The sequence below is a fragment of the Phascolarctos cinereus genome, unplaced genomic scaffold, assembly GCF_003287225.1.
Source record: "Phascolarctos cinereus isolate Bilbo 61053 unplaced genomic scaffold, phaCin_HiC Scaffold_5;HRSCAF=322, whole genome shotgun sequence".
NCBI lineage: Eukaryota > Metazoa > Chordata > Mammalia > Diprotodontia > Phascolarctidae > Phascolarctos > Phascolarctos cinereus.
Genome location: NW_027555958.1, coordinates 226,175,060 through 226,193,663, shown reverse-complemented (window position 1 = coordinate 226,193,663; position 18,604 = coordinate 226,175,060). Strand labels below are relative to the sequence as shown.

Here is an 18,604-nt window from a genome sequence, read left to right as displayed (position 1 = left end):
TAAATATATTTTAAATGTACTATTTTATATTATATAAATTAGTATATATTATTTTATAGTCATAATTTATATTATTTATTAAATGTTTATGTATATATATTTTGATAGATATAAACTCTTAAGACAGTGGGGACTTTTCCATTTTTCTCTTCATAGCATGGTGCCTGCCACATAGTAGTACTTAATAAATGCTTCTTGATTGGTAGACTCACCTCTCTTTCTCGGTTTCAGCTCTTCCCGATGAGAAAATGGTAAGATGATAATCACACTCGTACCCTCCCCTCAATGGGATGTTGTTCATGAAGCAAAGCTTAAACATCTGGACTCTGAAGAGTGTGTTACATTTTTCTACTTTGATTTCAAAACACCTATGATTTCCCTTCCCTAGGATCTCCTGTCTTAGGCCTCAGCCCAGATCTCTCCCTACTCTGCTCTTGTCCAAAACCGGTGCTCAGAAGCAGAGCTGTAACTAGCAATTGGTGTAGACAAGAAACACAAGACATGGCAAAACAATACAAAGACAAGTCTCCTCAAATGGTTCTGGGGAGGCCACTCCAATGAAGCAACCAACAAGCCTGAATTGAGTACCTGCTATATGCCAGGCACTCTACTAAGGTGATAGGGATACAAAAAATAAAACAACCCCTGTTCTCAATGAGCCTGTATTCTCTCGCAGGAGACAACAGATGCATTATATCAGTATGTGCAAAATAAATATAAGGGGAATAAATACAAATTTTTAAAAAGCAAGGTAGTTAAATATAAGGTGGTTCGGGAAGGATACTAGCAAGTGAGGGGATTGGGGAAAACCTTTCTTGTAAAAATTGGCTTTGGGACTGAAACTTGAAGGAAGAGAGGGGTTCTGGGATCTATAAATGAGAAGTGAAAAAATTCCAGGCATGTGGGACAACCAGAGCAGAGACATAGAAATGGGACATGGAGTGTTATGGGGGAGAAACAAAGAGAAAGCCAATTTGACTGAATCTGAGAATACAGGATGGGGAGTAACACATAATGAAGCTGGAAAGATAGTTTGGGACCAGGCTGTGAAATGTTTCAAAAGTAAACAGAGGAGATTATATTTTATCCCCAAGGCAACATGGAGACAACTGGAGTTTATAGAAGAAACAAGTAACATGGTCAGACTTGTGTTTAAGGAAAATCACTTTGGCAAATCTGTGTAGGATGGACTAGAGTGGGGAGAGGCTTAAGACAGGCAGCTCAATGAAGAAGCTGTTTAAATAATCAAGGCAAAGGGTGATGCGGGCCTGAACGCATGCAATAGCTATTTGAGTAGAGAGAAGGGGATGTATGGGAGGCCAAAATGACCTTCTCTGTTCCTCACATTTGAGGATGCATATTAGGCCAAAGTGTTCTCCCCTGTCTTCCACCATGGTACTTCATGTCTTATTTCTCTGCCTTCCCTCTGGTCATTCATTTCCCATGCCTAGAACATAGTCCCTTCTCATTTCCACCCGAAAGATATCTCTTACTCCAAAAGAGAAATTATAAGATTTGGCAACTGATTGGATTTGTGGGATAAAGGAGAATGATGAGTGGGGAATAATACTGAAGAATGGTAGTGTTTTCATAAGAAATAGAGAGGTTTGAAAGACAGAAGACAGATGTGTTTGGCAGAGACAGATAGCAAGTTCTGTTTGGGATGGTTTGAGTTTGAGATGTCTCTAGGACATCATTTGAAATTTCCAAAAGGTAGCTAGTGATGTAGGACTGACATTCAAGGTAAAGACTCAAACTGGATAAGTAGATGATACAAGTGACAGAATGCATAGAGATGATCATTGAACCCACGGAACTGATGAGGTCACTGGGAGAGGAGAAGATGCCCATGGACAGAACTTAAGGGAGCACCCAGAGTTAGGGGACATGACATGGTTGATGAGGCAGCAAAAGAACAACCATCTAGGTAGGAAGAGAAGCAGGAGAGTGCAGTGACATGAAGATGCAGAGAGGAGACTGAAGCAAACAAGAGACAGTGGTCAATAGTGTCCAATGCAGAAGAGATATCAAGAAGGATGAGGAAAGAGAAGAAAAAAAATCAAATTTGGCAATTAAGAGATCATTGGGCCAGGTGTGGTGCCATACACACCTGTAACTCCTGCTATGGGGGAGACTGAGGCTGGAAGTACTTATGAGCTTGGGAGTTCTGAGCAGTGGAATAAACCCATCTACACTAAGTTTGGCATTAGCATGGTGAGCCCCCAGGAGCATATGGGGAGGACAACTGTTGCAAGGTTGCCTAAGGCGGGGTGAACTGGCCCAGATCAGAAACAGAATAAAGCAAAGTTCCCAGGATGATCAGAGTAGAACTGGGTCCATCAGTAGCTCTGTTGGTTGCTCATTTTTCAGTCATGTCTGACTCTTCTTAATCCCATTTGGGGTTTTCCTGGAAGAGATACTGGAGTGGTTTGACATTTCCTTCTCCAGATCATTTTACCCTCAAACAGGGTTAATTGACATGCTCAGGGTCACACAGCTCAGTGTGTGTCTCAGTTCAAATCCGAACTCAAGATGAGCCTTCCTGATTCTTATCCCAGTGCTCTATCCACTTTACCACCTAATAGCTCCTATGCTTTCAGATTAGATGAGATAGACCCTATCTGATAGGAAGATTCAGTCTTAAAAAGGAGAGGGGAAGGGAGAGGGAAGGGAGAGAGAGATAGAGAGAGAGAGAGAGAGAAAGAAAGAAAGAGGGAGGTGTGTGGGAGAGGAGAGAGAGATCATTGGTAACTTTGGAAAGAACAACTACTTTCAGATGAGTGATGAGGTCAGAAGTCAGATGAAAACCGGTTGAGAGTGAATGAGAAAAGAGAAAGTAGAAGTCGTGAATATAAACAACTTTTCTTAGTAGATTGGCTGAGGCAGCAGATACTAGCTTGATGGAAGATTAGGGTCTAGTGGAGGTTTTTTAAGGATAGCGAGAGACTCCTATTTGAAGGAACTGGTAGACAGGGAGAAGTTGAAGATTGGAAAGAGGGCAGGGAGAAATCAGGGGGCAATGGGGAAGATGGGAGTGGATGGAATCAAGGGCACATCCTGCCTTTAAAAGAAGGGCCACTTTATTGGAGAGACTTTACATGAAAGAAGGAGAGAGTTGGGAATTCTGTCAAGGGCTTTGAGATGAAGAGCAGGAGGTCCCAATTTTGTCATAAAGCATGAGGCAAGATCCTCAGCTGAGTGGCAAAAGGAAGTAGCATGGGAGGCTTGGAAGAGAAGCTTTGGAACACTTCCTGCACAGAGTGAGATAAGGGCATCAATTAAGGGATTATGGGTATGCACCATCATGGCCAGCAATCTGTTTTTCTGATGGACCAGACAGACTAGGAGAACTTTTCTTCAAGCTATTTTCCAAAACAGATGGGGGTTATTATGGAAGTCACTATGTACACTGAACTGTAAAGCTGTGTTTGCGTAGCCATAGACACACAATCAAATGCACACACAAACACACATGCGTATACATGTATACACATATAAATACACATATACATATAAATATACATATAAATATACATATGTGTGAAATCAGGTTTAGTTTAATCACCACTATAGGTTGCTTCTAAGTGGGGAGACCTGGATTCTCATCCTATCACTAATAACTTTCTTGTGTAACCACATTTTTTTTTCTGGATAATTGGCATATGTGGCTGTTTATTTAAGAAGGTATGTGATGGCCTCTGGTGGTACATAAAAAACATCAGAACACACATACAGTGTACAGGCTATGTGTATTTCTCTCCATATACATGTATATGTACATATCATATATATGTCTATATATACACATATAGAAACACATATATGCACGAAGAGATTCACACATACAGAGTTATAGATTGCATAAGAGAGGATTCCTCCCACAGCAAGAAGGAGCAGTAGCAAGAGGTAAAAGAGCATTTAACTTATGGACAAATTAGTCATTTAATGTTCCTTTATTCCTAGCCCTTGATCTGACTCCAGGCCAGGCTGAGAGGAATCATTCTGGTCAGACGGCTGGAAATTCCACCGCACGGAATGGTGTTGGTGGTCTCCCCGCTCAGTTCTGAGGAGGGAGCCCACACAGTGAAAGGCCTTCTCATCCCACTAATGAATGCGCCCACCCACATAGGACCCAGTTCTCTCCCCACCCCTCCTCCACCATCGCCCTCCCTTCTGAGCACGCTGCCTGCAGCCACCACCACACGCCATCCCCATGCCCGCCCAAGGATTCATTTCAAGAACATCTCTGAGCCATAAATTATGAGTGTTCCTCTCCAATAATTCAGCCCTCTGGAGATCAGCCCCTGGACAATCCTGAGGAGAACTAAGTGGCACCAGTAGGAAATGTGCACCCTGGGCAGGAGGGAACGTGCAACTCTGCAGGATGCCCCAAACCCTCCCCTTGAGCCCCAAGGAGTCTCCTCACTGGAAAGTTGGGTGGACCAAACCTATGTTGTTTGTTTTTCTTTGCAGGAATTTTCAGCAAAGCAAAACCGTAGCTTGACTGACAAACAAACAAACAAGAACCAAAAACAAAAACAAAAACCCAACATCAACAACCGAGGCTGGCCATTTACACATTGGAGTTGCCAGGGAAGCTGGGCTGAAGGGTCGCTTTGTGACCAGGGTGGGTTTGGAGAAAGCACTATGTGGTTTATGAGGAAGTGAAAGTAAGTAGACAGTCACATCCTTATCCTCGCTGCTCTGGTGGGACTCGTTGGACCACCCAGTTGTACCACAAAAATAACAGCAATGGGGGCCTTCTCCTCCTCCTCCCTCAAATGAGGTTAGGGTGAAACAAGTAATCATATACTGAGATTCAGAGACCTTCCTCCACACTAGCTACTCAACGAATGAATGGGGTCACTGCTGAGTGTCACTCCACTCTGCCAATGCTGTGAAGATCCACCTACTCGTCTTAACACCAGAAAACTCCCAAAGCGATTGATCCCCAGAGCTAAGCAAAGCAACATAAGGTCACAGGATTATAGATTCAGAGTTAGAAGACATCTTAGAAGCCAGCCCGTCTAATTGCATTTTTTACAGATGAGGAAACTGAGGCCCAGAGAGGCTAAGTAACTGGCCCAAGGACACACGGGTAGTAAGTGGCAAAGCTGGGATTGGAACTCAAGTCTTCTGATGCCAAATTCTGTGCTCTTCCTACTCAATCCCATATTGCTTCCGTTCCTAAGGTCCTAAGGGCTGTTGTTTAAGCGAGCAACCCAAGCAACTCCTGAAACTGAGATCTTGTCCAGTAGTCACACCCAGTGAGATGCAAAGGAGCACGGGGAGAGTAATCAGATAATAACATCTGATATCTAAACATCTCTTTACCTACATTATCCCACTTGAGCCTCACAAAACTTCAGGAGGTAAGAACCTGAAGTATCACTTTCCTCATTTTACCAATAATGAAACTAAGGGTTAGAGTAGCTTTCTGGGAGAGTCACAATCAGAATCTGAAGCTAAAGTCTCTCGTCTCCAGTTCTGGCAAAGTAAGTCTTTGAGCTCCAGAGATAGCAAGACTCTTCTCAGATTCTGCACAGCCCTGGATGTGACAGCTGGGAGGAATTTTTAGAGTCCATTCAGTCCAAAGGGCAGCAAGGTGGCACAGTGGATAGAGCACTGGGCCTGGAGTCCAAATCCAGCCTCAGACACTTACTAGCTGTGTGACCTTGGGCAAGCCACTTAACCCTGTTTGCCTCAGTTTTCTTACCTGTAAAATGAGCTAGAGAAGGAAATGGCAAACCACTCCAGTATCTTTGCTAACAAAGCCCCAAATGGGGTCAAGAAGAGTTGGACATGACTGAAATAACTGTACAACAACAGACCAACAATCTGATTTTACAGGTGGGGGAAACAAAGGTACAAAGAGGCTGAACAACTCACCCAAGGTCGCACAGCAAGTTAGTGATAGAACCTAAGTCATCCTCCTCCCAGTCCATGGCTCTTGTCATCACTACCCTGTTCTCATGTTCCTTCCTCGATCACTATGGAGGAGAAGGGAGGAAGGAAGGAGGACTGTCAAAAGGAACAAGGGAAGTGTTGAAGGAATTGGGAGCCTTGTAATTGAAGGGGCTTAGAATAATAAATATGTGCAGTTTCTTTTTCACAGCACTTGCCACTTCCTGGAGATCTGGAACAGATTCTCCATCCTTCTTACTTTCCTGGTGCTTAAAAAAAAAAGGCATTGATCCTTTTACAGAACTTGGAGTCCTATGATTCCACAAATAAATGCATGCATTCTTGGTTTAATCCTTTCAAACCCCTTTTGTAAATGTTAAGCTAAAGAAACTAATTTTTAAAAAAGGAAAGAGGGGAGCAAGAAGAAAGAGGCTGGAAATTAGGGGAAACTGTGACTTCCACTGCTTCAGAAAGAGAAGTCAAGTTGGATCTGTGCTCAGAATCTCCTTCCTTGAGTATGGAATGCCACTGACAGAGGACCAGGCTGGATCCTGTACCGAGAGTCCCTGAAGGGCTATGACTGACTGGCAAGCTAAGGTCCTTCTACACGGTGAGCTCTGCTCCCTAGCACAGACTCCCCTAAGTGCCAGGAGAGGGCAGCACACAACTCTATAAGCGGAGATGGCAAAGCCAAAGGAGGTCTGGTCAAATGGCAAGACATAGAGAGGCCCAGAACTCATAAATTCATTGGATTGGGAACCAAAAGCATCCTTGAAGTTCACAGATTTAGAGTTGGAAAGAATCTCAGAGGTCATCGAGTTATGGGATCATAGCTTTAGGGTTCAATTCTTAGAGGCCAACTCCCTCATTTCACAGATGAGAAAACTGAGGCACCCTGAAGTTAAGTGACTTACTCAGGGTCTCCCAGCTAGTAAGTAGCAAGTATCTTCTTTATTCCAAGTCCACAGTGCCAAGACCTCATTTTACAGACAAGAAAACCAAGGACCAGATGGGTTAAGTCACATGTCCAAGGTCACTCAGGCAGGACACATCAGAGAAGAGATTTGAATCCAGTGCTCATCTGACCATACAACTTTGCTCATCTAGACCAGCCCCTTCATTTTATAGAGTAGGAAAGTGAGGTCCAGAGAGAGGAAGTTCCTGTCCTCCCCCTCCCCAAGCAGAATATAAGATCCTCGAGGGCAGGGCTTCTTTTCTTTCCTTCCTTTCTTTTTTGTCATCATATCCCCAGTACTCTACACGATGCATATTGGCCACTTGATAGACACATTTGTTGAATTAAAAGAAATTGTCCAAGGTAACACAGGAGTGAGTAGTGCAATCAGGATACAAACTCAGTTTTCTTGATTCCAAATCTAGGACTTCTTCTATGACAGTAAGTGAATGGGGTGAGGGGAACCCTGACATTGTAGTCCCTGTAGTTATTCCTATTTATCTAAGGGAGAGCATTTCCTGGCTCCAAGGGACAGCCAGACAAATGGGGTGGGAGAGGAAGAAGCAAAAGGATGAAGGACATTTGTCTATACAAAGGGAACTAGCTTTGAGGCAAGGGTAGGGATGGCGAGCAGATAATAGAAATATTGTCGCCCACCTCTCACTCTAGGCAAAAAAAAAAAAAGACACTGATCCTTTGATAGATCTGGGAGTCCTATGATTTCACAAATAAACACATATATCCTTGCTTTAATCCTTTTAAACCCTTTTTTATTTTAAGCCAAAGAAGTTAATAAAAGAAGAAAGGAGGAGCAAGAAGAAAGAGGCTGGAAACTATGGGAAACTAGTCAAGACTGAGGCAGCTAGGTGGCATAGTTGATAGAGCACCAGGCCTAGCATCAAGAAAACTCATCTTCCTGAGTCCAAATCCAGCCTCAGACACTTGCTAGCTGTATAACCCTGGTCTAGTCACTTCATCCTGTTTGCCTCAGTTTCCTCATCTGTAAAATGAGTTGGAGAAGGATACGGCAAACCATTCTAGTATCTTTGCTAAGAAAACGGGGGTCACAAAGAGTCATAAATGACTAAACAACAAAAACCATCATCACCAGGGCTCCATTCTTTTATGTTAACTAGCTCTATTTTTAAAGTTCTAATGGAGAATGACAAACACATCTTTCCTTATAGCCTACACATGAAACATATAGAGGCATGATGACAGCAAAGAAGGTTTCTTCCCATCTCTAAGCCCTTCCCTAAAACCCCAGGCACAGACATTGGTGGTTTGGGGGTGGGGTGTTGGGGAGAATGGAATGGAGAGCAAATTTCTGCCTATCTTGAGCTCTGGCTTCCTCTTCTGGACAATGGGAATAAATATCTATATCACAGAGATATTATGAAGTAAATTGGCTTCCTTTGCATATGTACATATTCCCTTGTACGTGGTCCATGTTAGGAAAAAGCAATCATAGCTACTGGAAGAATGAGGAAGAGGAGGAAGATGACAAAGTGTTTTGGATGCATATAATAGGAAATGTAGCCATTCAAACAGGATGACTATGATACAGAAAAGGAGGGCAGTTAAGAGCTTGGTATGGACATAAGCCATGTAGAACTTGGAAGAAAAAGAAGAAATGAAAACACACATAAACACACACACACACACACACACACACACACACACACACACACACACTCCTTCAGCAGGAGCAGAACTGGCATGTGCTGAGCCTAAACTGGATAGACCTTGGTACAGGCAAGGGGAAAGGCGAGTGTCACTGATCTGCTGCAAAGGAGAATATGGACTAAAATGAAAGATGGAGGAAAATGAGAAATTAGAGCAGGATAAAAGAAGAGAAGGAAAAAGAAGGATAAGGAAGATAAACAGGAGGAAAAAGTAAGAAGTATTGGTTTGTGTATTTTATCTTCAGAAAGGGCTACAGGAGGTGAAGCAAAAGGAAAGAGAAGAAAACTTGGAGGTAGAGTGGTACAATGGAAACAACTCTTGGATTTGGCATCAGGAGTGTTGGGTTCAAATCCTGACTTTGTCACTTGCTACCTATGTGACCATAGGCAAGCCGCTTAACCTCTCTGGGTCTCAGTTTCCTTATCTGGAAAATGAGGGGATTGGACTAGATGGCCTCTGGGGTCTTCTTTAAATCTATAGTTACACTATTTCTGAGAGTGACGGGACATGGGAAAACCTCTTTAAAAGAAACGTGTTGGGAGGAGCTACTTGGCAAAGAAAGAATAACTTCCCAATTAGAGATGCTTTAGTGAATCTCTAATTATTATAATTTAATTGTGATGTATCCAAAGGACATACTCAGAGTAACTGAAATTCTGAGAACTGAGGACTTCATGAATTTCAAGATCAGGAAAGAGAAAAAAAAAGATTTACAAGCATTTCTCACACTTACAGAGGATTCTGTTCCTGGAAATTGTGCTTGCTATTAAGCCAAGTCTGACTTTTCCATAGAAATGATAAAATATTAGGAGGTTCTACTCCTGACACTCACCTTTTTATAGAAATAATCCTATTTAATCAACAATAAAACTTCAAAATACCTACAAATCAGTAAAAATAGATCAACGCAGTAATATCACATAAAATCATATTTAATATAAAAGTCTCTCTGTATACTGTACAAAGTACAGCAATTTATTTTTATTTTAAAGATGAAAGTAAGGGAGACAGGGGGAGAAGCGGAGAGTCATGGTAACATGAGGAAAGTTTCTCTCCATATCTACTTTGACCTCAGGCATAGCAGTTTAGGGAGAATGGGGTTGGGGCAAGGTAGGAGGCAGATACATTTGGGAGAAAATTTCTCACCCAACGAGGAAGCGAACACTATGAGGACATATCAAAACCCAAGTGTTGGCATCCCAGTATCCTGTTTGCCCATGCTGCTACAACCAGGAGAAGCACTGAAAGTTTTCCATAGACGTTCTAATATTAGCACAGATAACGAGTTAATGGATTGTCCAAGAGCTTTCCAAGTGTAGCTCCAGTTTTACTGGAAGCCAAGATGTTTATGACCAGATACTAAATCCTACAGTCTGGTGACCCAGATCTCATCTGGGGAGGCTATAGCTATTGGGGAAATGAATAACAATTCCAAAGGGGGCTTTCCTGCCTTGGGTGGGGCAGGAGGAGGTGTGGACCTGGGATTGAATGGAATATAATGATTTTTCTATTTTATTTTTATTTATATTTATTTATTTGGCTATAAAAGTCCTTTTAGTTTAATTCAATTAAAGTGCTACCAAAATAATGATCTTTTTAATAGAGATTTAATTTGACAAGATAAAAGGAAGAAAGGGAATAACCAATAGGTAGAGGAACAAATCAAGAGGTTGGATTGGTGGATACATATAAACCTAGAGACTGATTTCAGAACCTGGTATTACCTGAAACAGGGGGCTAATCTACTGCATGAATGACAACCAGCTGCCTTTGGGATTCTGACTGAAAGGAGAAGGCAGCTTGATTAAATATCCATAGAGGGTCCAGGTAATAACAATCATAATACGTAGAAGGACAGAGCCTATGTCCAAAGAGTTCTCAAGAGAAGTTAGAAGTAATTTTAATAGAAGAAACAAGGCTGAATATAAAGAGGGAAATTATAAACTATACCTGAAAATCTTCTCATCAGTCAATAGAATGAAAAGTACCATAGAAAAGTGGAAATCTCTTTGTCTATTGATGGTTTTTAAGAGCACAATGTGGATATCTCAGAGGTAGAAGATCAGTATTGGAAGATGAATTATCGTGGATGTGAACTGAAGAGGGGAGAAGACCAAATGTATGAATAGAGAAGTCCTCCAGAAGAACTATGAAAGGAACAAGTTATTTAGGACTATCTTTCCTGTCTATATCTTTTCTGTCTACAATGAGAAAGGATGTGTGTGTATGTTTGGGATTAGAGGGGAGGATGATTAACTATATCCCTGGAAAGGGGTTGAAAATGAACAAAAATCTGACTTATGAGCCAAATACAAAGAATTAATTTATAAGACAGAAGACTGAAGAATGCGTATTTAGATACCCATAGCAAAGGATCTTAAGAGATACAGGAGTGGGGAACCTGCTGCCTCAAGACCACATGTGGCCTTCTAGGTCTTTGGATGCAGCCTTTTGAATGAGTCTAAGTTTTACAGAACAAATCCCTTTATTAAGGATATTTGTTCTGTGAAGTTTGGATTCAGTCAAAGGGCCACACTTGAGGATCTAGAGGGCCAGATGTGGCCTCAAGGCCACAGGTTCCCTATCCCTGGTAGCATATACTTACTTATACACACATATGTATACACAAGGTGTCCCAAAAGTCGACTTTTGGAACACCATATACACATATACACATATGTATGTACATGTACACATATATGTACATGTACATATATATACATATACACACTCTCAAAGGAAGGAATACAGCTAACAGCTCTGAAGAGCAAAATACATATTCCCAGCTGCAAAAGAATACATAGAAAAAATTTTTTAAAGTGAATTTAGGGTAGAAACAGCTAAAATCAAAAGGTAAAAGCAAAATATTACAGACAAAGAGCATGTGATAAGAGAAGAAAGACAGTAAGAAATTCATACAATGAACATTTATTAAGCACCTCTTACAAAGCACTATGCCAAGGAATGTAGTAGATACAAGGATGAATAAGATATGCTTAGTTATCCAGGTTCCCAACCTTGAAGTCATTTTCTACCCTCCCCCTTCTCTTTCACTCCTCTGCCTCAATCTGAGAGAGGAAAGTCCTGAATTTAGAAAGGTAAAGGTCACCCACTACATCCTAGAACACAGCCGGTCATCTTGATTTATGCCTTGCCACTGGACTTTGATGACTCAGGAGGAGACAGTGAGGCTTGAGGCCTCACTTAAATCTAGTCCATTGGCAAGTTAAGACATCACCCTCGTGGTACCATCGGTCTTCTTTGAGAATGAAGGAACAATAACAACAAAAATAGCAATAACAACAACTCACCTGCCTATAATCAGCTCCCAAGTCTTCTGGATTCTACCACAACATCCCTCACGAGTGTGAGAGATCTTTTCTCTCTAGTCTCATACCTATCACCCTATCATCACTTTTCACTTGGACTTTTGCAAAACCCTCCTAATTGGTCCCCCTGACTCCAGTCTCTCTTTCTAATTCCTCCTCTTTTTAACCCCACATTGCTGCTAAATTTATATTCCTAAAACACAGGTAGTTGCTGAATGAATTAAAGAAATCATCTCATAGAGTCTAGTAGGGAATGAAGCAGGAAAAAATAAGACAAATATACAAATAACGCTAAAACCAAACAGGATATATATGATAAATGTAGGTACAAAGGAAGCGCTGTGGGCATTACAATATTGCCACCAGTTAGGGGTATCAAGGGAAAGCATCATTAATTAGGTGGAATGTGATCTAAGCTTCAACACTGCCTAGAATTACAAGAGAGGTTGAAAGGAGGACACTGCCCATAGAGATAACAACATGAGTAGAGGCAGAAATGGCAAAAAAAAAAAAAAAAAGAATCTCATATCAGCACAGAGATAGCCTTTAATGCCAGCATGAGGAGCTCAAATTGAATTCATCATGAGATAATGAGTCATTGAAAAAAGTCTTTGAGCAGAAGAGTGATTGTCACTTTGTCAGCTGTATCACTTTGGGCAAGTTTCTTAAACTCTCTGTGTTAATTTCCTAATCTCTAAAGAAAATTACAAGAGGCAGTCAATGGTTCAGTGGATATAGCACTGGGCCTGGAGTCAGGAAGACCTGAGTTCAAATCCAGCCTCAGACACTCACTAGCTGTGTGACCCCGGGCAAATCTGTTTGCCTTAACCCACTGGAGGAGGAAATGGAAAACCACTCCAGTACCTTTGCCAAGAAATCCCCAAATACAGTCACGAAGAATCAGAGACAACTGAAAAACAACTGCACAGGAGTTCCTCACGACAAACCTGTAATGTACATAGTTTGGGTATTGTTAGCTCGTTTTACCAATGAAGTAAAGAAGTCTTGTCCAGGGTCACAGAGTTAATAGCAAATCTGGGACTCAAACTCGGGTCTTCTGACTCCAAGACCAATACTCTTTTCACTCTACCACATTGCCTCTGAATCCATATTACACATCACAATCTAATCTTCCCAAAATACCATTTGATAAGCCAATTCCTCGCTCAAAAACCTTTAATGACTTCCTATGGCCTAGCAGAGGTTCCCAAACTTATTTGGCCTATGCCCCATTTAAAAAAATTACTCAGCACCCCCCTGGAAATTTACTTTCTTTAAGCCTTTAACAGTTGCTGTTTTTTTTTAAATTTGCATCATTTCAAAAAATATATGATTTTTTAAATGACACATCTTAAATTTAATAATTTATTGTAAGTTTCTAGGTTTTTCCAAGCATTGAAATTTTGATGATGCAATATTGTATCATGTGACTGTATAGTATCATATTGTAAGCAAGTCATTACATGCACATACTCCTGCTAATGCATGCTAGACTTTCCCACAATGCGCAACACACTTGGCTGCCATCACTTGTTTGTTAAGACCTGTCGGCAGATTTGACCACTGATCAGTTATAACTCGCATTTCGTGCATTTATTTGGGAAACAATGTAATCACTCCAATTTTAACTCTGCTACACAACAGATAAAGCACATATGAATAGTTTTTCAAAATTTTCTTTTCTTCTTTCCTTATGCTTCCATCGTCCCCTTATTTTTATTAAAGGCCCCCTAGTTGTACCCAAGGCTACTACCACCACCCCCTCATCATTCTAGCACCCACCAAGGGGTAGTATTACCTGCTTTGGGAACCTATCCAAAGCAAGGGTTTTTAATGTAGGATCAAACTCAGAGGGTCCATGAATTTAGATGGGGAAAAACAAAATACATCTTTATTTTTAATTACCTCTAACTATAATTTAGCATTTCCTTTAATTATTTAAAGATATTATTTTGAGTCCATAGGTTTCACCAGACTTATTAAAAGGGTCCATTACACAAAAAGCTCTCCCTGGCCTGGAGGACAAAGTCAAATATCTTACTGGCATTCAAATTTAGCCCCACCTTATCTTTGCAATCTTATCTCCTACTTCCCACTTTCCAAAACACTTTCTTTGTTTTGTCCAAACCAGTTTACCCCAGCCTTTGCATCCTCACTTCTAGGTTTTTCTTCACACTCTCATTCCAATTTCCACTTTCTGTCTTCCTTTGTATCTACCTGAATCCAAATCCTTCAGGGCTCCTGCCATTAAGTTTTCCCTGACTAGCTTTCTCTGCCCCAAGCCCTCCAAACTCCTAAGGCATTTATTATCTGTACCAATTATCTGACAGTCACTCAGGTGTCAATTGACTTGTGCCACTGTACAAGCTAGACAGTGTATAGAAAGATACAGGGCCAGATTTGGAGTCAAGAAGACCTGAGTTTGAATCCTGCCTCAGACGTCACTAGCTGTGTGATCCTGGCCAAGTCACTTAACCCTGTTTGTCTCAGTTACCTCATCTGTAAAATGAGCTGGAGAAGGAAATGGCAAAACACTCCAGTATCTTTGCCATGAAAATCCCAAATGTTTGACTCATGAGGAGTCAACAATTTTTTTAAATTATGCATTATTTGCCACCACTGTCCTTGAAAACCCTTTAGGTCTAGCCAGACAGGTCAATTCACTATCCCCTACCCTGTGCATTCCTATTCCTATGCCTCTCCTAATGCAGATTCCTCTGTCTCGGTATTCAGGTCCCTCAGAGGTGTGCTAGTAAATGTTTAACAAATGGTTCGCATGTATGTGTGTATGTATATAAACATTAAATACATATATAATGTATAACAAATATATACACATTGTATGTAGAGACGTATATAGATATACATATATATATGTACACATGGCATACTTGAATCTCATTATTAACGTTTTCTCCATCTTCTCAAGTCTAGATAATCAATGAAACAATAAATCAAGCCTCGATTTACAGTGTTTGCAGATTTCCAAGGCATAAATTTAACAACTTTAACAGCTCAGTTAACAACTCAGTTCCGAGTCAGTAAAAGTTGGCTCTTGGACATCACAGCTCTGTACTTTTCTAAATCCTAGCATCAGGGACAAGCTCAAATATTCCCAAATCTAGTAGGCCTTTCCTGACCACTCCAGCCTAGTGCTTCATCCTACACTCCTATAGCACTCAGTGTCTATAGTTACCATTCATTGATACTTATCATAGATTGCCTGGTATTGTGACTTATCTTCTTATGAACACAGATCACTTCCCTCTAATTACATTGTGAGTTCCTTGAGGGACAGTGTCCTGCACTTCCTTGAATATGACACAATGCTTTCTTTGCACATAATAGGCAGTCAATAAATATTTGCTAATTGATTGTGCCAAAATGCTCTCCCACTGAGCATTTCCCTGGGGACAGGATGGGATAAAAGAATAAATCCATTAGGAAGAAATGAAGGAAGGAAACTATAACCAGGTATGAAAATAAAAATGAGCCTGTAGACTTCTTATACATGGAAGGGAGCTCAGAGATGATCTAATTCAACAGGCTCATTTTACAGGTGAGGAAATTAAGGTTCAGAGAGAGACAGAAAATTTTCCCAAAGTCACACAACTATTAAGTGACAGACCCAGCCACATTCCAGACAAATATCATAGTTTAAGAAGCCCTGTTCTAGATAGTACAGACAGATGTTAAATTCAAACCAAGAGAAGCAAAGGGATGTCTCTACGGGTTGAGTCATTTCAGTCATGTCTGACATTCCATGATTTATCTGGGGTTTTCTTGGCAAAGATACTGGAATGATTTGCCATTTAATTCTGTAGCTCATTTTACAGATGAAGAAACTGAGGAAGACAAATTAAGTGACTTGCTCGGAGTCATACACCTGTGTGTCTGGGGTCAGATTTGAACTCATAAAGATGAATCTTTCTGATTCTAAGACCAGTGCAGTATCCACTGGACTACCTTTTAGTTTGAGAGGTCTTTAGCTATTGCATTAGCCAAGGAGCTGAGAGTAGAAACCAAGGGTCTTAGCATTTTTTCCTGCTTTTACCTCTCATGTCATGAGAGTTTATCAGCCCTGCCAAGAAACTCTGAATACATGACATATGATATAATGAATTTGGAGTTTGAAGGCCTGGGCTCAAATCGCAGGTCTGCTATTCTTACTACCTTGAGCCACCTTCAGCCAGTCATAACCATTCTGGGCTTCAAGTCCAACAGTGTGCTGGAGCCAGCTTGTACAGGCTCTCAAAAGCACGACTGTTCAATTTTCAGTGTGAACATTTACACCTTAGAAATAAGCAAAGGCTACAAAATCAGGGCTTGACTTACTATTTTGTTGATTGTCTAAATTTAAGAAAGTGATAGAGAGAATTTAATAATACACATTAAACTTAAAACTGTCAGTGCTTATATTTTTTGTTTTATCCTGAAGACACCTCTATAATTAAGTCCCTCACCTATAAAACAAAGAAAATAAATAGAAAACTGAATTGGACTATATCAGTAGCTCTTAAAAAGTGTGGTCTGGGGCAGGTAGGTGGCAGAAGGACCTGAGTTCAAATCCAGCCTCACATACCTTATTAGCTGTGTGACCCCAGGCAAGTCACTTAATCCCAACTGCCAAAAAGAAAAAAAAAGGAAAAAAAAGCATGGTCCAAGGCCCCTCTGGGATTCTCTGAAACCCATTTCAAAGTGTCAGTAAGATCAAAACTAATTTCATGATAGTAGTAAGATATTATGTACTTTTTTTCTTTTCATGCTCTCATGAGTATGCAGTAGAGTTTTGGAGAGGCTACATGAGCTGTGAATTAAAGATACAGCTACAAGAAGATTGAGTTAACATCTCATCTGTAACAACTGTTACATTGCCTTACCAATGAATGAATCTACAGACACGGCTAGATTTGATATTTTGCTTGTATTGGTCTGTTATCAGAACCATTAATAATCAAACAGCTTAGACATGAATGCTTGGCTACAAACACAAGTGGTGCTAAAATACTCAGTGTGGAATAACTTTCTAATCTTATAGTTGATCCCTTAACAATTGGGTTGACTTATGCACAATGGTATAAAAACAATTTTAAATTTACATTTATGAAAATATAAACAATGTCACTCTTCTCACCATTTTTTCTGTTTTGGAAAATAAAGTTATTTTTAATAAAAACATGTTATTTGTTTTAACATGCAATGGGCTTACTATTATTTTTAAATGAATTTATCAATTAATGTAACAAATATTTTAAAACTCACCAGTTTTCATTTCTAATATGGTAAATGTTGACAGATAAACATAAACAAAAAACTCTTTGGGGTTATCAATAGTTTTTAAAAGAGCAAAGGATTCCCAAGACCAAAAAAGTTTGAGAACTGCTGAGCTAGATAACCTCTAAGGTCTCTTCCAGGTTTAAACTATTATCCTAAAAGTAAGAGATCATAAAGAAAGCAAAATGGGCTTCTCCAAACTATGTTCTCTGGAATATAAGCAAGCTTACTAATTTAGCTGCATCAGAATCTGAGAACCCTTAGCCTGTTTTAACTTTACTATGAAATAATAGACACCCAAGAACCAAACTACATCTCTCTTTCAAGTTTAGCAATTTTAAAAATAAGGTTGGAGTATGCCCAGCAGGGTTTTACTAATAACTTCCTTGTCTGTGGCAATGGTGTGAGTGAGCGCAAGCAAAGAGGAGCCATCATACCAGATGACACTCGGCTGTAGTTTTCACAAATGGTGATGGGTAGAAACAAAGATGGTGTGATGCATGTAGGACACAAGGGTCCCGTGTCTGGGTGTTACTCACAGGCATTATCTTGTTGCTTTGTGTTCTTAATGTATGCAGAAAACTTGGAGAAGATGTCAATCCCAGCTGTGTTGGATTCCCTGTGTTTAGCAGCCAGTTTGGGGTACCTGGAATGAAGAGGATGGGACCGTAAATGGTGGTTTCTGATGAAAGGAAGGAGACACAATTATCAGAATCAATGTTGTTCAGCACTTTGGACCAGCATATTGCTTTAAAATTGTTTTTCTATTCCCAAACTGGATTTGTAATAGATGAGATGATGGGGCTAGCCATAGCTGAGAGACGGCGGTACAAAGAGATTTGTCCAGGGTGAAATGGCAGATTGTGGTGAAACTGGTATCTGAACTCATGGTTTGTAGCCTGAGTAGGAGCTGATGATGGTAGAATTTTTATTCCAAGGGGAAAAAAAATTTACAAAGTAGCCCATTAGAGTTATTTCTTAGAAACCTAGGATGTCAAAGCCAGAGGGGACTCGGAAAACAAAATGTAAAATCACAGCATAGAATGTCAGAGCTAGAAAAGAATTTAAAATATAGAATGTTGGAGCAAAGGATGTAGAAGGTCAGAACTGGATAAGACTTTAGAAGCCTGATGTTGGAGAGGAGGAAACTGAGAGCCAGGGAAGAAAAGATGATAAACCTTTTTATCTCTCCTCCTCCAGCCTTCCTCAGTGTCTATTTCCCCTACCTCCTGAGTTGGAAGCTTCGCCTCAATACTTCATTGAAAACAATTGAGGCCATTGGCCAATGATTGCTTCTTTTCCACTTCCCCTTATCTCACATCATTCAGATGTTTTTCCCCTTCATTTCCACCCCAGTCTCACATGAAGACCTGTGGATCTCCACCTTGCCAAAGCAAAACACTCTCCATGGACCCTTGGATCCCTTTCCATTCTGTCTTCTCCAACAGATCATTCT

General features: G+C 40.5%; 1 protein-coding gene across 2 annotated transcripts in view; it reads right to left on the bottom strand.

The window, feature by feature from the left end:
* The window catches only part of CLIC5 (chloride intracellular channel 5), a 225,463-nt gene that overhangs the window by 34,836 nt on the left and 172,023 nt on the right, over positions 1 to 18,604 (bottom strand). For both annotated transcript variants that reach the window (XM_020993875.2, XM_020993879.2), the window contains one exon: positions 17,688 to 17,794. In XM_020993875.2, coding sequence (XP_020849534.1) covers positions 17,688 to 17,794 — 107 coding nt within the window. The remainder of the gene's footprint in view (positions 1 to 17,687; positions 17,795 to 18,604) is intronic.